This window comes from Buteo buteo, chromosome 15, assembly GCF_964188355.1.
Source record: "Buteo buteo chromosome 15, bButBut1.hap1.1, whole genome shotgun sequence".
NCBI lineage: Eukaryota > Metazoa > Chordata > Aves > Accipitriformes > Accipitridae > Buteo > Buteo buteo.
Genome location: NC_134185.1, coordinates 10,788,881 through 10,811,607, shown reverse-complemented (window position 1 = coordinate 10,811,607; position 22,727 = coordinate 10,788,881). Strand labels below are relative to the sequence as shown.

The 22,727-nt window shown below is 37.3% G+C and overlaps 1 protein-coding gene across 8 annotated transcripts in view; it reads left to right on the top strand.

Moving 5' to 3' along the window:
- The window catches only part of SNX14 (sorting nexin 14), a 57,681-nt gene that overhangs the window by 18,541 nt on the left and 16,413 nt on the right, over positions 1-22,727 (top strand). For 5 of the 8 annotated variants that reach the window (XM_075046556.1, XM_075046553.1, XM_075046552.1 and 2 more), the window contains 14 exons: positions 373-457; positions 2,730-2,886; positions 3,195-3,270; positions 4,122-4,166; positions 4,259-4,339; positions 4,484-4,598; positions 6,510-6,665; positions 6,952-7,076; positions 8,180-8,238; positions 12,754-12,780; positions 15,745-15,877; positions 21,142-21,343; positions 22,311-22,394; positions 22,531-22,631. In XM_075046556.1, coding sequence (XP_074902657.1) covers positions 373-457; positions 2,730-2,886; positions 3,195-3,270; positions 4,122-4,166; positions 4,259-4,339; positions 4,484-4,598; positions 6,510-6,665; positions 6,952-7,076; positions 8,180-8,238; positions 12,754-12,780; positions 15,745-15,877; positions 21,142-21,343; positions 22,311-22,394; positions 22,531-22,631 — 1,446 coding nt within the window. The remainder of the gene's footprint in view (positions 1-372; positions 458-2,729; positions 2,887-3,194; positions 3,271-4,121; positions 4,167-4,258; positions 4,340-4,483; positions 4,599-6,509; positions 6,666-6,951; positions 7,077-8,179; positions 8,239-12,753; positions 12,781-15,744; positions 15,878-21,141; positions 21,344-22,310; positions 22,395-22,530; positions 22,632-22,727) is intronic. The other 3 variants (XM_075046558.1, XM_075046555.1, XM_075046554.1) reach the window with 1 other exon arrangement.

The window sequence follows — 22,727 nt, the reverse complement described above, 5'->3', positions numbered from 1 at the left end:
TAGAAGCAGAGCATAGTTAACTTGCTTTTGTTGATGGTCAAATCTTCATGTAGAACTAGGCTTCATATACTGTGACTTGGAAATCAAGCTACATTAATTATTGCAATGGAAGAATCATAATGGGAACAGGTTGCCAATAAATGTGTTAACAGTATTGTTTATGGCATTTAGTTCTACATGATGTTATATGCTTTACCCAGAAGAATGAGCATACTGTCAGTTCATCTGGAGAATTCATGGGTTGTTTCTTAAGGGTTCATTTTATGGTTAGAATGGGGATGTATAAGCAAATTAGTATGTTTGATAGTTGTCTGTAATAAATGTGGGAAAAAACTAGAACAATTCTGTTTTCATTTTAAAACTGTTCTTTAGGTGGATATTCCAACTGTTGTAACAAAGAAAATGCTTAAGGCAGCAATGAAACACATCGAAGTGATAGCCAAGGCCAGGCAGAAAGGTAATGTAAAGCCTTGATATGTTGTCAGTTTCAAGGGGCAAGTATAAATGTTTCTTTTGTTTGTTTTTATTTTTTACTTTGTTTGTTACTATATTTGCTAAATAGTTTCATCCTCACTGCCTTCTCTTTTAAAAAAAAAAAAGCGATCCTCTTCCATTTTTCGTCTGGAGGTTGCAAAGACAAATAGGGGAAAAATTACATTACAAATAATCTCTCAGTTTTGATTTTCATTTCCCCATGTTAAAATACTAAATTTCTTTGTATAGTAAACAGGAATGTGGTTTTTGTCTATTCAGAGCAATCAGGATCATTTAGCAATGCTTCTTGAAGTTTTTCCTCTGTATTCCAGATGAGTAGTTATAAATGAAAGGATTGCATGTCCATGCACTGTACTGTAACTGTAACTCTTATAGCTAGAATGATTTCACATCTGCACACTAACGTAAGCAGTTAGTGGAGTTCAATATGTTGAAAAGTTAGGTTTATGTTTATAAGCCATGGAGGGACTTTGAGCAGTAGCGTATTTAATTATTATCCAAATAAAAATATCTTCACGAGCCTAATGTAAAAATTATATTAAAACTGCATATTGAAGGAATATTCAGAAAATAGAACACGTGGTGTTGGAAAATAGTTATCTTTATTTTTTTCACTGGCTGTGTTCCACAATGCTGTATCTACTAAATATGGTTTCATTCAGCTTTTAAGCATAGATGTTTACTTTCACTGGAGTCATGAACTTTCCTCCCTTCCCTCAAAACATCTGCTTCATATTCATAAATACATGCCATTGGTCCTGTGAGTAGTGGATATGAATATCATGAATAATGAGGCATAGTGTGATCACGTTAGATGTTTTTCATGGCACAACAACAATTTCAAGATACTAGATTATCTTGCGGTGCTGTTTATGCCAAATTTCCTGTGTCCTTTGATTTCTACTAAGGAGTTGGAAACAGTTTTCTTCAGCAAAAAAGAACTGGATTTTAAATGTATGGCATTGAAAATATAGCTGTTTTCGTCAGTGTTTTAAAGTAAAAGACTTGTTCCCTGAGGGCAGATATGTGAAGTAGCAGCTGAAAATGACTTTTAGTAGCGCTTCCTAGTAAATGTTGCTAAACCAGCCACCTGTAATACATGGTTCAGAGGCAGCTTTCGGGCCTTGCTTTGGTTGCTAGTTGAGCCTAGCCTTTTCTGTTTGTTTATTTTCTATATCCTTTTTCAAATGATTGCTTTAGGAGGCATTTCCTTTTCCCCTGCTCTTCTCACCCTTACGTCTCTTAGTAATTCCTCACTATTTGCACAGACACCTCCGTGATTCGTTCATTACCTGTCCTTGCCAGAGAGCGCATTCCTCCTCTCTGCTTTTAGTGACACCAGCTAGGCAGATTTATCAGGCAACTTGCATTCCTGTATCCCCCATCCCAGCTGATACCACTCATGGTTCTTGGTTGGGAAGGACAAGCTAGCAGGCTTCTGTACTAAATTCAACGTGCTGGAAACAAGCTTTAACCTTCTAGATAACAGGCATGTATTAGGTACCTGACCTGTGCGTGGTGTGGTTCTTGGCATGAGGCTGTGCCGGATTGCTAGTGCAGCTAGGTGTGCTTTATTACAGCTCAGGTCTTGCCTTTGAAGTGATAGGAGGGAATATAACATGTTGCTTCTTATTAATATGTATAGTTTTTAATCTGATAAAGCAATTATTCTTTCAACTCCATACAGCTACTTGTAAGAGGCAGCGCTCTTGCAAATCTGCATGCTGGTTTTGGTTTACGCTGTGTTTAAAATTCGTGTTCCTTCATGTTTGTTTCTAAACGTTCTAAGCAGGAAACAGATATAACAGGATTGAATAAAAGTTGATTTAAAATTTTCTTGTAGGCAAGTCAACAGGTAGAAGTCCAATAAATAGGAGGCCGTGAAGGAGGTCAGGAAAAGAGCAAGTAGAGGCAGACTTTGGGCAGTGCCGTTTTTTAGAAAAATCAAAATGTTGAGTTCTTCAATAACTATAAATGAGAAAACATTCTGGAAACCATGCAAACTGCAATTGTTTGGTGAAGGAATTTTTATTTCAGTGTGGGGTTTTATTTTTACATAGCCAGGCTTCGAAGTCTAAGCCAAGGTTCTTTGGTAAAGTTTCTACATTGTATGCCTTTGGCAGTTGTGTATGTACTAAAAGTATTAACTTTTTAGCTCAAATGAAATGCAATCGCCTCTTATTTCACAATAAGAAAAAGCTGAAACAACTCGTAATACTGTTTTTTACTTGCAGTAAAAAATGCAGAATTTTTACAGCAGGCTGCTTTAGAAGAATATGGACCAGAACTCCATGTTGCTTTGAGAAGCCGAAGAGATGAACTTCACTACTTAAGAAAACTTACTGAACTTCTTTTTCCTTATATTTTGCCCCCAAAGTCAACAGAGTGCAGGTATAGAAATTACTTATAATTGTATTCTTTAAAGTATCTGCATACTATGTAGTACAGTAATTTTGGTGAGTGAAAGAATGAACTCCAAAGTCGTCATCCTCATCCTTCCTTCTTTTCCCTTTGCTTATGAGTTCTTTGACTGGTCTTAAAAGTAGCATGCTTAAGGTATTATTAAATACTAAAATATTTCCCAGTAAAATATAATGGCATTGGAAATTTTACTTAGAAAATTATGTAATCTAGTACTGATTCTGATTTTTTTTTTCTTTTCTTTCTTTTTTTTTTTTTTTTTTTTTTTTCCTTTTCAGATCCTTGGCTCTTCTGATAAGAGAGATTCTGCCTGGTTCTGTTTTCCTTCCCTCAATGGATTTCTTAGCTGATCCTGTAAGACTCTGGAGCACAGGAATAATCTTAATTTATTCAGTATTACTGTTTTCCTACTAAGTATGTTGTGGTAAAGCAAATCATGCACAATGACTTACTTGCTGTGCATTTTGATGGCATAAAAGAAAAAAATCTTGTGGCTAATGTTTTTGTTTGTTCTTTATAACTGGTTTGAGTGCTTAACTGACTGAACTGACTAAAATAAAGTATTGGCATGATCTCTTAAGAATGTATTTTTAATGAGAGACTACAATTTCTGTTAAATGGGAGAGTGCTGTGCTAGTACAAGCACCTTCAAATTGCTATAGCTACATTTAAACAAGGGCTCGATTTCTTGAACTCTAGATGTATGTATCTTTATAGCAGTCTAAGTAAACCAGCCTTTTTTGCAGCTATATTGAAATAAACTCTTCTGTCCTTAATTCTGCAAATAAGAGGGCATTTATCGCTAAAGATGGAACACTGCCATCTTTGATTTTATTTATGCATGCATTTTAATAGGCAAAATTGCAATACTTATGAAGGTATCATCTAGCTGCAGGCAGAAAGTACTGTAGCTGTGGAAGTATTAGTAGTTCATTAGATCTGCACCAACAGTAAAAATACTTTGTAGAGCTTTCCTTCACTGGGTGAAGAATGTTTCTGTGCAGATCTCTTTAGAAATTCCCTGACTTGCAAATGCTTGAAGAGACTGCTGAAGGTCAATTCTCAAACGTGTTGCCAGGCTTTGATTTTCTTAAAGTATTAATATACTCACAGGTTTAAACTTGGGCATAACACAGTAGTGAAGTGATTTTTATCTAATTTTTTGAGTTTCTTTAATATTAATTTTATATTGTGTTTTCCTGCAGGACACTGTCAACCATTTGCTGCTGATCTTCATTGATGATAGTCCAGTGAGTACTGACAAAGTTAAAACAGTAGTAATTTGTTCACCCATTAAGAAAGCTTTCTTACCCAGTTGTCTCTTGTCATTTTTTTTCTGCAGCCTGAGAAAGCAACTGAACCTACTTCTTCACTGGTTCCATTCCTTCAGAAATTTGCGGAGCCAAGAAATAAAAAACCATCTGTAAGTAAAGGCAGCCTTTATTTCCTTTCCTGTTTTGAATAAGTGTTTTACTTTACCTGCAGTTTTTGTTCTACAACTCTTTGCATTATTTATGTACTCACTGAAAGTTTGAAAATTGGCTGACTGCATTTTTAACCTACTAAGGTCCTGAAACTGGAGCTAAAGGAGATCAGAGATCAGCAAGACCTTTTATTTCGGTTTATGAACTTCCTGAAACAGGAAGGGGCAGTCCATGTGCTGCAGTTCTGCCTGACTGTAGGTAAGATTGCATACATGTGCTGAGGTATATTTGATGATCTTTAGAAGCTTTAAGCATTTGCATGTTGAAGTGAATATTCAAAGTCTCAAAACTAGGCAGCATTGTTAAGCAAAAGATTACTTTTCGGGATCTGTGTTCACTTATTTTAATATGTCCTGATTCTTGAATGCTAATCTCGGCAACATTAATGTCAGTGTGGACTGTAGGTCTTAAATGTACTTCTGTTTATTGATAAAGGTTGGACATTTTAAAATAGAATATTCTTGTAAGAAAAAAGTTCTGGCCACTGATAGAAAGTACAGCTGCCTTTTTTTTTAATATGTGGTTACTAAAGTATTACTAAAATGAGCTGTTTGTCATGAAAAGCTTCTCATGTTCTTTTTGCTTTAAAATTATGATTTCTGTAAAGAACAGAAATGTTAACAGGAACATTAAAGGTGTTGAAACCTTCTATTCAGAAACGGGTACCTTGGCTATAAAGCATGCATTTGGGTTGACTGTTATACAAGTGTTGTTTGAAAAGTCCTCTGCTTTGCAATGATAAGGTTTTCTGTGAGGTTCCTGTAAGTTGGAGTGGTTTATTTCAAGTTTTTTGGTAAACTAGTAGTTAATTACTGGCTTACCAAAGTAATAGGGTTTTTTTGTTTTAGTGAACAAGTATTTCCATGTTATATAGGAAATAATGGGTGTGTCTTCATATCCCAAGCCCATATATACATCAGGAAGATGTGAAATTAAATTAGACAGACTTTATCTCATAAAATACTGCAGAAATCTACATAAGGGAGATATCAATAATCTCTGCGCATACAGCTTCTTATGTGCTCATTATACTTCCAGACATGTTGGCTTTCTGTCAGAAAAACTCCTCACCAAAAAACCAACAAAGCAATTACCTTTTCAGTGCGGGTGGTACCTGCGGGGCGTTCTAAGCTGACCTTTCTAGAACTCTTTAGAACTGCTTCCTCTAGCGGAAAGGTTACTCAAACTCTGGCCCATGATCAATCTTTTTTTCTGGGTAAACCTCAGCATTTTCTTCCTTCTAAACTTCTGTTGCATTCTCATAGGTGACAAATCTGTATATTGGCTGATAAAATAAAGAATGAGATTTAGGTCTCTCAAGTTATGGTGTCCCAAACTGTCTACTCTTGGCGGTTCTTCACTTGATAGAAATATTTTGAATAAGAAGCACTTACTGCGGAAAATAAACCAAAAAAATCCCAGAAGGGTCTTGGTAGACTTTCTCTGAAGAAGTTTGGTTTTGTCTATTGAAAAATGAATCAAATGCTACCTTATTTTCCCTTCTTTCTGGCCAGTAGCCATGCTATTAACGCGGTGGGCTAATATATCAATAGGATTGCACCATAATTGTGCTGAATAGAATTTTTGTTTTTCTCAGGGGACATTCATTCTCAAGTTAGTCTGATATTAAAGACATTATTGAAAATATTATGATGGGTTGGGTCTTAGGAATGAAATAGCAGTAGAATAGGCAGATAACTGGTATAAAGGGTTGTTGGGGCTCTGTGTGTGTTTAGCATGAACTGGAAATCACACTAAAAGAAAACTACAAGTTACAATGTGGTAATTAGGAAGAAAAAAAAATCATTCTTCGGATTCATTCTTCTACCAGGAACAGCTTCATGGATTTATCCTTACTGTGATAAGGAACAATTAGTTTGGATTGCAGTATATTTTTAGTAAAATTTTATGAACAAATCTGAATTATAGTTAATAAGAAGGCAGCTACCTTATTACCTGAGATTTTGAGATGTCTTCTGTTTCTATTAATTTTAAAGTTTTACAAATTACTATATTTTCTGGAAAATGAGTCAATGTTATAGGTTGCTCAAGATGCTGTTTGTTTGCCAAGTTGATCAACAAATGCATTTTCTTTTCTTTACGTCTTAGAGGAATTCAATGACCGAATTTTACGACCAGAACTATCAGATACTGAAAAGATGTCTCTTCATGAGGAAGTACAGAAAATTTACAAAACTTATTGTTTGGATGAAAGCATTGACAAAATCAGATTTGACCCTTTTATTGTGGAAGAGATTCAAAGGAGTAAGTATGAATTTGAAAGGAATAATTTACACTGGAATTTAAACAGCATTCTGTAATAAAGTGAAGACTTACTCATCTAAATGTGATCAATCTTTACTTTTGTCATAGTTTTAAAAATTGTTACCCCCTTGCTATATTGTGCTTAAGCCTTGTTTTGTCAGTTTATTTCTATTTTTTGTCAGACTTACAGTAGCTTGCAAAGCAGTTGTAAACTCAGACCAGAAAAGATCAAATTTTATATGCCCATATATAGAGATCTATTTATATTTATAAATTTTTTTTATAGTTGCTGAAGGTCCGTATATGGATGTTGTGAAACTTCAAACTATGAGGTGTCTTTTTGAAGCTTATGAGCATGTACTATCTCTACTTGAGAATGTGTTTACTCCTATGTTCTGTCACAGTGATGAGGTAAGTGTGAAAGATTTGAAGAGTAGTCTTAAATCAAAATTGTATTTTTTCTATTTTTTTTTTTTTTAGGATACCCTATTTACAACACTTGTGTGCATGTGAAACTGAAAAATATGTCTTCATTTTCCACTTTAGTTAGCATGTCAGAGCTGGGACCAATCTCAGTAAGAAAATTGAATTTATTCTAGTTCAACACAACATCAGCAGAATAAAAAAACCCTTCATTTTTTGATGTAAAAATTTGTATATATTACTGCTTTACAAAATCCTCTCCACCCCTTCTTTTATGATTGTAAATTTGGTACAAAAATAGTCTGCGTGATAGACATAGAGCACTATTAAGAATCTCTTTATTTACTTTTTAAAATATAGTGGTACTTAAACGAAGATACAAAGGTTGTAGTTAGGTACCTTCAGCGTTATGCATTCCAGCAGTTAAAAGTCAGGTGTCTGTTTTCAGGACAGTCATTCAAAGCAGTTTAGTAGGCATTTAAGATTGTTCTATGATTGCTGTCTGAATGCAAGTTTAAAAAAAAAAAAAAAATCCCCACACTGGGTTGACAGTTGCCAAAAGCCTTCTAATAGGAAACACTTTAAACGCAAGGGTGAGTCTGAATTCTTTTCCCTTTTAGAGTTTGTGTGTGTAAATCAGGTTGCATGTTAAGCTTCGCGCATTTATTTGAGGCAGAATATATTGACTTGTCCTGGGAATGGGTACTTACGTTACTTGGCTTTATTCTTAATAAAGTGTATTTCTCAAAAAGGGTATTGATGGTCATCTTGCCTGTAATAGCTATAATGCTTCAAATGCTTGATTGTTTAACAAAGAGGAGATGTGGATTTTGATGCTTAATTTTAGTTTTATTTCCATTTTGGTTTTTGCTTTTTAATCCTAAGACTATGTAAAGTAAAGTAAGTAGTCCTGGGAGCATGTATTGCAAATTTGGTCTGTCATTTTCCAGATGAACATTCCAACTGCTAGATTATGGTCATCTTGCCTTTTACTTCTGTTCTTGTTTCCTGAATTCTGCAATGTTGTTGCATAGTAGCCCTTACCTCAGTTAGTCCAGTGTTTTCTTTGATACCTGATTTGTCTGTTGTAGTACTTCAGACACCTTTTAAGAGGAGCAGAGTCACCAACACGCAATTCAAAGTTTAACAGGTAAGTATGGTAGAATTTTAAGTCTTTTTCTTTGGTTTTTAGTTAAAAGCATCAAAATGTTAAGCCATAGGAATTTTGCTACTGCCTGATACTAATTGGGACTAAGTTTTTAGCTCTACTTTTTTTTTTTAAATGGACAAATTAGATGCTAAAGGAGCAAGTAATGTTATACGAGATGTCTCATCGCTTTGAAGTGTTTTACATTAAAGAATTTAAACAGTGATTTAGACTTCAACATTTGAGAAGGGGGAAGGGAAAAATAAATGTACAGTGAAAATAAGGTAACGTGGAAATAAAGTGGTGATGTAATTGACTGTATATAGATAATACCATTTGGTTGGTGGAAGGTCGTCTTGGATTTCAGGTCTTACAGGGATAGGTACAGTGGACCCTGTGTCTAACCAACCTGGTCATGCAATGGGAATCTCTTCTTGTTGTGACAAGGAGGATTTGCCATTTCTCCTAGGTCAAATATGTTTTCTGTCCCCCAGCTCTCCCCATTCGTTCCATAAATGTAGCATCAGAAGCCTTGTTTCTGGGTTTTGGCTATATACTTTCAGACTACCTTCAGGCTCCTTAGGGCCTGTGGAGAAGGAGAAGAGCATCTCCTGTGGTATGGATGGGTGATCTTCCGCCGTGGGGTTGGCTTGAGTAAGCTTGAGGTCTCATAATTTCTTGTCTTTCATTTTAAACTGGATGGCTCGGTCGTAGATTAGCCCAACTGAATTGCTCTTATGGTGTAGCCAAAAGAAGGAAAACTTCAGTGAGACGCTCTTTAATTTGGATAGGCTTGCTTTCTTGGTATGAAATAAGATCCACAGTACTGTACGAAATGCTAATGTTTATCATCTTAGATTACTCTTCTAGAGGAGTAACAGCAAATTATTTAACTTTTTCTGCTTTCATTAGAGATACACCTAGCAGCAGCCCTCTTGATTTGCAGCCTGCTGTGAGGTGTATTATTGTGAGATCCCTTTCTTCTCTGCTAACATTCTTTGAAAACTATGCAGTCATTCTCTTTAATATATCTCTGTTGATGACACCTATTATGTAGTCTTTATAGTTCTTGTAGATCCAGGACTCAAGCTTTGATGTAGTGCTTTCTCAGATTGGTGCTGACAAGCTTCTGTTTCTTAGCAAAGAAGCGTGGAAGGCAGCTAGACTAAACTGCATTTTTTTCCTATGTGATACTCCACTAGGAATGGTGACCTTAAAACACACTCCAGCTTCTGTCGAAGATGGCTACAGGGTTTCATCCAGATGTTTAAGTCTGCCTTCTGGTATCTTTCCCAAAATTATTCATGTCAAGGGTTGAAAGTATCCTGTCATACACTTCTTAAATCTAGTTAAAGTATGAAAACATTTAGGTCACCTCCTTGGTGCTTTGCTTTCCAAAACAGAAAGGGTGAAATTACAGGCAGTCTCTACCTGGAGTTTTTGAAATACACCTCTGGCTACAAAATAAGCAAATCTTGTTTGGGGACTGTTACAACATATTCCCCTGGAGTTCAAACAGCATCCATAGCATTACTGAAAGTGTATCTGGTTTACATTATAGAACAATTTGAATGCCCTGAGTATATATGCTGGTTTATGATACAAATTCAATATTGGGGCCAGTTCTGTTTAACACCTTTATCAATGATCTGGATGAGGGGATCGAGTGCACCCTCAGTAAGTTTGCAGGTTACACCGAGTTGGGAGGGAGGGTTGATCTGCTGGAGGGTAGGGAGGCTCTACAGAGGGATCTGGACAGGCTGGGTCGATGGGCCGAGGCCAAGCGTATGAGGTTCAACAAGGCCAAGGGCCGGGTCCTGCCCTTGGGTCACAACAACCCCATGCGGCGCTACAGGCTTGGGGAAGAGGGGCTGGAAAAGGAGCTGGGGGTGCTGGTCGACAGCCGGCTGGATATGAGCCAGCAGTGTGCCCGGGTGGGCGAGAAGGCCAACGGCATCCTGGCCTCTGTCAGAAATGGCGTGGCCAGCAGGAGCAGGGAGGTGATTGTTGCCCTGTACTGGGCACCGGTGAGGCCGCCCCTCGAGTCCTGTGTTCAGTTTTGGGCCCCTCACTACAGGAAAGACATGGAGGGGCTGGAGCGTGTCCAGAGAAGGGCAACCTAGCTGGTGAGGGGCCTGGAGCACAAGTCCTGTGAGGAGCGGCTGAGGGAACTGGGGCTGTTTAGTCTGGAGAAAAGGAGGCTGAGGGGAGACCTGATCGCTCCCGATAACTACCTGAAAGGAGGGTGTAACGAGGTAGTTGTTGGTCTCTTCTGTCAAGTAACAAGTGATAGGATGAGAGGAAATGGCCTCAGGTTGCACCAGGGGAGGTTTAGATTGGATATTAGGAAAAATTTCTTCACCGAAAGGGCTGTCAAGCATTGGAACAGGCTGCCCAGGGAAGTGGTGGAGTCACCAGCCCTGGAGGTATTTAAAAAGCGCGTAGACAAGGCACTTTAGGATATGGTTGAGTAGGCATGGTTGACGGTTGGACTAGATGATCTTAAATGTCTTTTCCAACCTAAACAATTCTATGCATCTATACCGTATGTTCCTGAAGTGGTGCCTTAGTGATTATTTCCATGAAACAGAGGTCCTATCTGAGATCCTATCTGAAAGTAGTTTGCCTTGTTGCTTTTGAGTTTCCCTCTGCAGAATCTGGTACAGACAGTCACTGCCATGGGGGAAAAAAAAGGTTACTCATGGAATTATTCCAGATGTTATCCATATGCACATACCTTACCCAGCCTTCTCTTCCCTATTCTAGCATTAGTTCCAGTTGAGAGTAATTATATGCAAAGAGACGAGTTTTGTTTTCCATATCTTTGATGCTTTGCTAGGTACTGCGTGTGTATTGCATAGATACCGCTGGTTAAAAAGATCAAGTAGTAGATCTGAAACTCCAGTGAAATGTACATGTGGGTAATGTGTTGAAAGATTTCAGTTATTGTAAGACAAGAAAATTATAGAGCAGTTTCTAGAAAATACAAGTGGGAAAGTAGGAAAAAGTGACTATCAGTGTGTAATTTCTGGTTTGAATGACTTCTTTGAACTGTACAAAATAATCATAGCTTTTCGTGTACAGATAGGACAAATAAGGTGCTATGAAAACTGCTAAGGTAATAGATGAGAAATCCCAAGTATTTCTGGAGTGTAAAGAAGTCACATTGACGCTATTCTGATAACTTGATAGCTAGCTGTGGTTGTCAACAGTTTAACTCTGTAACTGATATTTTCCACCTAATGTTTAATGTGTGTGGCCAATGAAAACTGATGTTTTAAGTTCCAATTCTGGTGACTTAATTTTGGGTGTGTGGAAGAGAGGACAAGAATTCCCTCTTCCTCTCATATTTATGTATCTGTAATACATTACTACATTACTTAAGGGTATTCTGTGTTGGCAGTCTAACAAAAACAGAAAAGCCGTTATGTGATATAAATTCCCAGATTTCTGCATAGCTGTTTATCTGCCTTGATTTTCTACGCACCATGACCACATATAGAAATGGATGTATCCGGATTTCTGATCATTGGGATAGCAATAAAATTAAAACATTATTCAAGTAAAGAACCAAGTAGAAAAGATATTAACAATTTTGGGGAGTGGTTAGGAGTAAAACCCACAGAATTTAGTCTGTAAACAGCTGTGTGCAGTGTAATTCTTTGTCACCATCAGTTCCAACTTGACAGGTTATGTTTCCAGTTTCACGGTTAACATGACTAAAGACAGTGTAAGATGCCTTAGAATCAGTTCCTCTTGTAAAACAAAATGTAAAATTTGAATATTTTAATATTTTTGTCCAGAATTCAGTAGCTCCAGTGAATTAAAATTGTGTCGGATGACTATGTTTATGGTTAATCCATTTAAAGATCTCTGTTGGAATTACTGAGTTGATGGCTGAGGTATTGGTTTCATGTACCAGGTTATGTAGAATGTCAAATAGACATGACAGTTCTTAAAACCTGTGAAATAAAAAAAAAAAAAAAAAAAAAATTTAATAGTGGTTTTTACTATATCTGACACAGGGAAGTGGGGGTGGCGTTACTACATAAAATAAGTCCACAGCCTTTTCTTTGTATTGGCTAAATGAATTATATTCCTACGTGACTTCTGAACTTAGGTTATAGAAAAAGTTAGCTGCCTGTTTGGCACTACAGGTAACTTTAAGAATGAAAGTTGCTCTCTATAAATTGGTAGCTGCTTGTGCTGAATGTCAGTGAAGACCTGAAAGTTTCAATAACTGAGGTTTTAAATTCAAAGGTCAAGATTGTGGTGACGAAATGTGCAGGTACCATTCGTATTTCACTTTCTTAGAATTTTAGGTCAGGAACTCCTAATTGTACCACGTTTTTTATTAATCTGTAGTGATAGTCAAAGCCTATTCAGTTTTGTTGGGATAGGTCTGTCAAATTTGGGTTGTTTTGTTTTTTGGTTGGTGTTTGTTTTTTTTTTTTTTTTCTTTCTTTTAACATTACTTTCTCCTGGGCTCTGAGGTAATTTATGTGCCTGTTGTTGCAGAAGTAGCCTGAGTTTGGATGACTTCCGGTAAGTCTATCTAACACTCGATAAATGTTCTGTGTTAGTTACGCCGCATCTATCATGACTGCATCATACAGCCTTTATAACAGCAATTAACTGTCCATTTTATTTGTAAAAAACATGTGAATGTCCTGTCTGGACTAAACTGCATTTTTTCGCACAATAAGCTTTACTGTCTCCATGTCCTTTTCACGAGTGTTTAGAAATTGCTTAATTACTAATTTCACAAGGTTGCAATATATTAATATTGTTTGCTGTTAATGATTTGTCTGTTGTTATTAGTTTTTAAATATATTTGCATAACTTGAAACTTTTTTTTTTGTTGGCCTGTGACTGCTAGCTGCTCCAAAATTTCCTTTACTCCATGTCACATTTCCAGATCCTGTTTGAGGTGTTATCCACTTAACTGCTTGTTTTATCTTGCACAGCTGTGTCCAGATGACCATTGCCTAACATTGCATGCAAATATAACCATGTTTTGAATATTATCAAGCACTCAAAACCAGCAATTCCCTAAATTGGTTCTCTGCAGCTTTTCTTGTGACTGTTATAGGTTTGATTAAAACTTATGTTATTTTTTAAAATTTGCTCTAGGTAGTCTGTGATCACCCATTAATGCCTTAATAGCTGTTCAGTGGTTTGTTTTCTCGTTATTCATGCCTCTTCAAATACATGCTATCCAAACTCAGAAAACAATTTTTTTGTTATGGTCTTTTCCTTAGAATTTGTCAGAGCATCAGTATTTCATATATTACTCGTACATTCTTGAGTCTTGAGGGAACATTTTCAAGGTATAGGGACACTTTTTATCTTTTATGTGCCAGTTCAGTGTATTGAGTTATATATAACTTGCTAGAGTGTTGAGCAATAAGAAGTACTTGAGATGTAAGTGCAGTTCATTGATCTATATTAGATTTTCATTCTGATAACTGTTTCTTTGTTTGTATTTTTTGTCCTTGCTCAGCTTCTTCAAAATTTTGATCATCCTGTTGTCTGTCCATCTCTGCTAACATCCACAGATTTTTTTTCCCATGCTCATCTAATTTGGTTTGTGCTTTGCGTGCTTGCTCAAGGATTTTTGCCAAACCAGTCCTGTGTTCTCTCCATGCGTTGTCCACCATGTGTCTGTGTACCCTCTTATTCACCAGTTTGTGTTCTGAATTTGTGTCTCTTCCTGTGAAGAGAATCCCTGTGAAAGTTTGTTACTTCATACCTGTTCCAGTTTAGTGATTGCTCTGTACTTACTAGGGTGGGATCTTTGGGCTTGGCATTAGGGCAGGAACGGGTGGTTCCTAGCTATCAGGTTTAGTCCTGGCCCCTTACAGCTCAGTACTGAGGATCAGAGCAGGAAAGAACTGATCTGAGCCTGGAGTACTCTTATCAAATCTTTGAGCTTGTGCAAATTAATGTTTTTGCTCAAAATCTTGAGAACTGCAGAAGTTTTCATAGGAATGATGAAAGCTTCTTCAAGAGTCAAGCCAGAGGTCCGAAGTGTTAACCTTTTAGAAAAGCTGTCAAGTTTTGTTTGAATAAGGTTTGTATTTTGCTAGCCCAGTGTTTAAGCTCTTGAACAAGAATCAGGTAGGTCCCCAAGTTCAGTTCAGCACAATAACATATAGAAGAAATTGTTTTAAAATGGAGTAAAATTGTTCAAACATGGATTTAGAGTACAAACAGACGAACAACCTTATCTTTGTTTAGCAGAGATAAATAAGATAGATGGTGCCTGTCTGCTTTGGAGCTGATAATAATATGAGATAGAAAAAGCAAAATATTTGGAAAAATAGTGGATTGTTTATGCAATTTTAGTGATGTACACAGTCTGGGTAAAATTCTAAACAGGAAGGCCATTAGTAACATGCACATGCATGTTTTGAGTCAACAGCTGATGCTGTCAGCATGGTTTTATGGGCAATGAAGATGCTTTACCTGCTGGTCTCTGCTGTTCTGTTGGTACTATTTTTTTGTTTTAAAGGAAAAAGAAACACTTGGGATATTTTTTGGTCCTTTAAAGTACTAATTGTGCTTTTAATCTCGGTAATCTATGAAGTTCTTTTGAGTCTTTGATTCTGCAGTTCACAGTATTGATTTTTAACTTACCTATCAACTGTATTTATTGAATCAACATAAGTAACCTTAGGTTGATTCCATATTCAACAAAAACGTTTTTCTTTGCAGAATTACTAGCATTTCTACATATGAAATAATCTTCAGTGTCAAGTCTTTTGTAAGGGCATAAGAAATTTGTTCTCTCAGTAAGGAGTGCACTTCCTGCCCAATTATCTTTCTTTTTCTATACCTTGTTGCTTTCTGGATGCTTTGTCCTAAGTGGCAAGACTTTAAAAAGTCTTCATCTTTCAGTCAGACTGGCTCTTCAGGCCAAGATTCTTCAGTTGTATCTGCTTTCTCTCATGCTTAGTCTTGCTCCTTTCACATTCTTTTTGTCTGTCCCTAATGCTTAAAAGTCAAAATCTATCTTGAATCATATGTGCTTGTAAAATTCTGGGATGTTTATGTAAAAAAGTGCATCTAACTACACCATTTACAGTACTTGGCAAGAGTAGATAAATATTTAAATATAAGTACATGGAAAAGGACAGAGTTAGTGACCTTCTTGGTGTGCGCGCCTGTAGCATATGACAGTTTCTGCTGTCAAAACAAAATTGTTTTGCATAATTAATTGTTTATTCTGTCTTGCATTTCTGGGATACTATTGTTAAGTGTTAATGTTTGCTCGTGGTTAAACATATGGGAATCCCATATCTCTTAAAAGTGTAATTAAGAAGCTTTGCTGATTTGATCAGAGAACAAATTTGCCATAAATGAATTTCAATTTAAGTGGAATTGTAAATATATTGGCTACTTGTTTATGAAGTTGTCTTTCTTTTCTGTAAATGACGTGCAATGGCCTACTGAGCTGCTGTGTAGTAATGTCCCTTGTTTTGTGAACTCTGGCTTCTGTAATCCTAGGACCACACAGAAGAGAGGGGAGTCATTTGGAATCAGCAGAATAGGCAACAAAATAAAAGGTGTATTCAAGAGTTCTGCAATGGAAGGAGCTATGTTGCCTAACTATAACTTAAATGAAGGAGAAGATGACTTTGTGAGTAAAAGCTTTAAATTTGTCTAAGTCTTTGTTGTTGGTGTTTTTTTTTTTTTCTTTCCTTATTTGAAAATGTTAAGTTTCTGCCTTTACCTCTGTCTTACTTCACTGCTGCATTTCCATGTGCTGGCTTCTCATTAACTTGCCTTGTTTTCCCTGTATTCCTTCACAAGGGAAGGCCACACTCCAGTTAGTGTGCCTTGCAGCTTATTGCTTTAGTACAGAGAAATACTAAAAATAGCGGTGTCAGACATTTTTGTAAGCAATGAATTTTTCTCTAAAAACTTAACATGACATTTTATAATTCTGGATAATAAGGTATGCGTGCATGGCTTTTCATCTGAAGCTTGCCACAAGACCTTAAAACCATAGAGAAAGAGTGGAGAACTTGCTGTCAGGTTAGTCTGTGATGCAGCATTTTCTCTAAAGATCATGAGCAAATAGTACTTTCTCATTTGTGTTGGGTGTCTCACTGAACTAATGTTTTTCTTTCATGCTAAACAGCAATGAATAGAGCTAATGGTAGAATTACTGCATGGGACATTGGTATCTGAAGCACAGTTGGGGGACAAATGAAAAATTTTAAAAAGGGAAGAGGAGGGAATTGGTCAGAAGCTATTGGTAGTCATGTATTTTTTATAGTGTGTCTGCCAATTCAACCTTTTGTACTTGTTCCTAACAAACAACACATTTAAGCATTTATCACCTTGATAAACTGCTAGCTCATTTTCCACAGCCTAAAGATGAAAGTGTAAGCATGAGTTTATATTATTCACCTCATTCCGAATTGCTTTCAGAAGAGGGAGGAGTTAAAAAAAAAAGCTATTCTCTCTACAGGCTAAAATCTTCATATGTGTCATGCCTTTAAGGGGACAGAACTGTTGCAATTAATTTCTTGGACAGTTCTTGTTGTTGTAACTTCTCTCTTTTTGAGATGAGATTCTAATGAAAATGGGTTAATTTTGCAGCATTGCTGCTGTAAATTCTGCTAGCCAAAGATCGTGGAAGTATAATTCCCCTGTAGGAGAGGAATTAGTAGAAGTATAATTGAAGCAGTGGAGCTCAAAGAAGGAATATGTTTTTGTGCCAGAGCACAAGAAGTTACTTGTGAGAAGTTCCTGAATTCAGTGAGCGAGACAGACAATAGAGTGTCTAATCCTTACTAAGGAAGGTTTTTGACTGGGCAGAATGATTTTAGCTTAGGCAAGAATGGAAAGTTTTAAGTGCAGCATAGTCTCAAATCCTTTCATTAAATAAAGGGAGGATACTACATTTTTACTAAAATCACCTTAGACAAAATTTGGAAAATACCTGAGTCCCTTCACTTGGTATGTGTGGATGGGAAGAAGAAATGGGAAAAGAAAACACTGAACTGTTCTAAGGTTGCTGTGCATCTGAACAGCTGGACAGAGCTGTGACTTCACTTCATGAGTGAATACTGAATATACTGAATTCAACACTAATAATGTCACAATAAGTGCTGAGGTATAGTTTCTTAGCAGGCATCACAGGGTCAGAGGAAGAGCTCTCTGGGACAAGAAAAATGTGATCAGGGAAATGACAGTATAATTGTTAAGATGGTGGTAGTGCAGTATACGACTTAGCAACTTTTTGATTAGCTTATGTACCGAGGATATGGGAGTTATTTCCTTCTACACAGATCCTGATTAGGTATTTAAGTAATTGGTGTTAATGTAAGCTTGGTGGATTCAAGGTAAATGTAAGGAATGGCAGTGAAATGGAGTTCTGTGCATTGGGACAGAAACTGAACAATGTCTTTGCTTTTTTTTTTTTTTTTTTTTTGACAAAAGTCATGTTGGTTGCTGTTAAAGCCTATAGGAAACATCTATTTAGTCTAAGGAAATCATGTAGGGTTAGAAATATGTGTTAGCAGCTTTCTGTGGCTCTGGGCAGCAGCTTTGTAAGCTGCTAACATGATAATAGTAATTCCATGAAACCACACTCAATCTTTGTCAGCCAAATTTTAAATACAGCACAAGATACTCTGCATATTAAAGCACAGGTATTATTCTCAAGGCATCCACAAGACCTGTAGACTTGAATTTGTGGCTTTGTTGGATAAAACAAATGGAAAGAGACTGAGGCAACCTGTAACTATTATAGGCTGGTGATCTGTTCAGAAAGAGAATTAAAAACCCCAGAAATTAATGCTTCCTGGCTTACAGTTAATGTAGGTGCTGTGGTTGTCATAGTGGAAAAGCCTGCAAATTTATATAGGATTATTACCTAGAAGTCAGGTGAGAGATCTGGTGAAAAGAGGTTATGAGTGTGTGAAACTTTGCTGATGATCCAATACAACCTCCAAAGGGCCGAGTGAAGAGGTTATGGCCCCTTTGTGAGCAGTTCAGGAAAGGACTGACCCGTACCTGCTCTAAGCCTTGTCCTAACTCTGCCATGAAACTAAATAAATGGTAGGAGATGAGAGCTGCAAGCAGTGGTAAATTAAAAAAAGAAGGAATCAGAAAATGTAGGCAAGAGTTGAGGTTTTGATCCAGTCCATGCTTATGCATTTAGTTTAGTCAAAAACTACAGAATCAAATAAGCCTGAGTCTTTCTAGAATGATCTTGCATTTTTGCAAGGAGGTCCTAGCGGAGGCTATATATTTAGTGCTAATGCAAATATACACAATTAGTCAGGACAGATTATAAAGTGTTAATTTTGGCAGCCCATAGCTCAGGCTCACAGGGTGCGGGAGTGAGTGCAAATTGCACCCAGTTCATGCTGCCCCCTCTGCAGAAACTCAGCTGTTGTTGACTTGGAGTTACTATCCTGAAACATTGTTCTGCTGTTTCTAGCCAGTGGTGACAATCGCGTAAAGCCTGGGGAAGGGGGAAAATGAGGGTAAGACCTCATACAGAAGACTTTGTAGATGTAAAGCTACCTGACAACCCTGTTGTTGTGGTTCAGAGAGCATCTGTCCTATTTATTCCGTTCTTCTATCCAAGTTTGTCTTGCAGTTTGTTAGCCCTAATTGTTCATTCCAGGCTGGGGTTATTTTTGTTAATAACCCCACAGCACAGCCTGTGATTTAGCTCTCAAATTGTGAACCACCTTAGCTGAGTGTGGTCTCTGTGCAGTGGCAACTGATACTGTTCTTTGCCTGTCACAGTTTCTCTTTTCATTGAATAAACCGGGTAAGCAGAAGCAAAAAGGTGTTTTGAAGAGATTCGGTCAGTGGATCTACAGATGTCTGTTTTGGAAGACAGTGGTCCACACTGTAAGGAGTTTGAGGGTCATTTCAGTAATATGCAAAGGCAAAACAAAACTGAACAAAGATTGCTCATCTGTGTTGAACCATTTATGTTTCAGCTGCAGTTGAGTCATGATAATGTGAGTATTGTAGCACAGACACAGCCAAAATTATTTCAGGGATAATGTATTGCCTTAATCTGTTAATTAGATTATCCCAATACAGGCAAAACTTGTTAAACCACCTAGGTTTGGCCTTTGAGGGGAATTTGGCTTTAAATTATGAAGCTAAGGGAGAAGAACTTGAAAGCGAGATTCATGCTTTCCAGTTTGCTATGGTTTCACATTGTAAATTCCTATGTTAAAATCTCCTATTGTAACAAGGGGCAGTACTCTCAAGTCTCTATGTGAGACTTACTAAAAGAATGTACTTCTGAATTGTCATTTAACTCTAACCTGTCTCGACATAATTAATAGTTCTGTATGTTGTGGTGGGAAGAGCGGGGTGCTGACCACCGCTGCAGTGGGTGCAGGCTGGAAGCAGGACGATGGGCTTGGGCATTGCTCCTTGCCAGGCAGCGCCTGCCTCCCTGCAGGGTTGCAGTGTTTTAGAAGCCCTTGCAGTGTGACAGCAGACTAAATTAGATTCAAACAATTTCGTTTTTTTCAGGGAAATAGGACTACTCTTTTTTCACCTGCTTGCCTACACTTGTGAAAATACAAGAACTCTTTTCTCCAGCACATCTTTAGTGAGGGGTAATCTCCCCACAAATTCTGCATTCCACTTTGAGTCCTATTTGAGTCTAAGGCTGGCCCTAATCTTCCTTCTCACAGATGCCGTCTTCTCATTTGCAAAAATAATTTTCATTACTTTGGGTCATTTTCTTATTATTCTTTTTTTCTGTGTGGTGAAGATGAAATCGGGTTAAGCATTGTTTGCAGAAATAAATAGCTTTCCAAGAGTAGCTGTTGAAGCTTGGAGTTTTCACTTTAGATATTTGAGATAATATTTCTGTTGTTTATAGTCCTAAAAGATTTGTAGCACTTCTTTTGTCATTACTGGGGACCTGAGAATTTGGTGTGCTGTGTGGTACTTGGTGATTTATTACCTGTGGGCAGCTCAGCCTGTCTGTGATAAGCAGTGTTGGGAGCATAAAGTGAATGTTGGTGTGGTGCTGGGGCTGCAGTTCAAGTTTGAAAGGATTTCTTCAGCATTCACGTGACGCCGCTTCTAAGGTCTGCTTGCATATGGAAAAATCTGCGTTCTGTTTCATGGCGTAGAGTCCGAGTTTATGAACTCCATGCACTGGAGCTGCCCTATGTGCAGCCAGCAAGGGTTAGGTCCGTGCTGCTCCCTGGTGTCTCTGTTACTGGGAGTGTGCTGCTGAAACTGGAGCTGCTGGGGAATGCAGTAATGCTTACGATGGCTTTGCTTAAAATAGCTCTGGGCTGTGGGAATAATTCAATCTCAATCGTGGTTGTGTTGCACCTTGCAGAGCAAGTCAGATTCACGTGTCCACAACATACTCTGTTGCACTCGGCTGTGGGAGTGGGAGACCTGCTAGCTTGGTGCACTGTTGGCTTCTGTCTCTTGTGTTTAGATAGCTTCTTGGCCTGACTTAGTAGACTCAAGTCTTCAATTTGGGTCCTAGTATGCTGGAAAATGCAATGCATCTAAATCTGCTGGACCCAAGCTGTTTCCTGTGGCATTCAGTCTGTGTCAGATGCATTCTGCCAGCTGTCTCCTTTAGTACTTCTATTCCCTCTCCCCCTTTTGTTTTTTTCCCTGAAGTATCAGATTCGGAACTTGATAGTGCTATAAAAACTTTCAGATCTCACTAAAAGTTGCTAACTTCAAATTTGCACTGGATCTAAAAATAGAAGTTCCTCTGCATGGAAACTCCATTAATGAAATGGTGGTTTTGTTCCTTTGTTACTTAGTGACACATACTTAAAGACTCAGTTTGTGTTTCATTATCATATATAAGTTTTGCAAAGGTAGACTGAACCAATTAAAATAGAACTGTAGATCTTGATGTGTGAATCTTTACAGATTGAAGAAGGCGTTATGGTGATGGAAGATGATTCTCCTGAGGAGGCTGTTAGTACCCCAAATACACCTCGCAACCTTGCTGCATGGAAAATTAGCATCCCATATGTAGATTTTTTTGATGATCCCTCCTTGGAAAGAAAAGACAGAAAGGAGAGAATTCCTGTGTTCTGCATCGATGTAGAGAGAAATGATAGAAGGGCAGGTATGCATTGTTGTGGATAAATAAAATGTCATTTAAAAATGAACTCAAAATATTCTAGTATGCTGTATTCTGATGGCTGTTGCAGTGTATTTTGCATACACGTTCTTATGATTTTGAAAGAATAACTTGAAAATTCGAAGGAAACATGTTTGAGGGCTAAATGATCTCATGTACTATTTGCAAGTTAAGAACTGACTCCTCAGCACAAATCAGTTCCATTTAGACTTCATGCCAAAGCTTGAGATTTTTCTCTTTCCAAAAATATTAATCCTATGATTCATATTAATAAACACTTGGCATACTTTTCTTTCAGCCACTCTGAACTTTGGAATAATGAACAGTAAATAACTTTTTATGTAACCTTAAAATACAGTTCTTAGGAAGTGAAAATGTTTTAGCTTATTGGGAACCATCCTGGCTTGCAGGTAGTTTATCAGTATCTAGATAGCAGTACATCTATATTGAGTAAGGAAAACAGCATCATCCTGCGGCTGCATAGATTTGTTAGTCAAACTAATACTTCCACAATAAGCAGGAACTGTTTAAGAGTTATTTACTGATATCTTCCAGGAGGAAGAATGATCAGGATTCAAGTTGATGGTGCAGAAGACTGTATTCAACAAGTAGTAGTATTTCTGTAAATCATTTGGTTAGAAGTTTGAAAGTAGATCTAACATAGTCAGCCCTAATAAACTTTGCAGTTATGCAGCACTCCATTTTTTAGATTTTAGAGATCCTCTAAATGAGATGATACTAGTACCATATCTGTCTACCAGCTATGAATTTTAATTTAACACTTAAATTACTTGGCTGGGATTTTTTTTTTAATGTTACTGCAATATGGGGGACTAGTATCATTGAGGTTTTTCCTACAATAATCCAGCATACGTTTGCAGTTGCTTAATTTGTCTCTCAAGTGGCATAAAGCCTCGCTTGTTTTTAATATTGTATTTTTCTTTTTCCCCAGTTGGGCATGAACCTGAACACTGGTCTGTCTACAGGCGGTATCTTGAATTTTATGTGCTTGAGTCGAAGCTAACAGAATTTCACGGTATGTTCTCCATCATCTGGAAAGCCAGTTTCCCGCTGCTGTGATTATCATTCAGTACTGAGCTGAAATTTAAAATAATGAAATCAATGTTTGCTGCATTACAAGAATAATTTAATCTCCTTGATATCTTTATTAGGCACATTTCCTGATGCTCAGCTTCCCTCAAAGAGAATCATTGGCCCCAAGAACTACGAGTTCTTAAAATCTAAGAGAGAGGAGTTTCAGGAATACCTGCAGGTATCAAACAAACTTTTGGAGTAAAGAATATTCTAAAACTAATGATACAAAGCTAATAAAAGAATAACTGCTATTTTTTTTTATTTCCAAGTAACT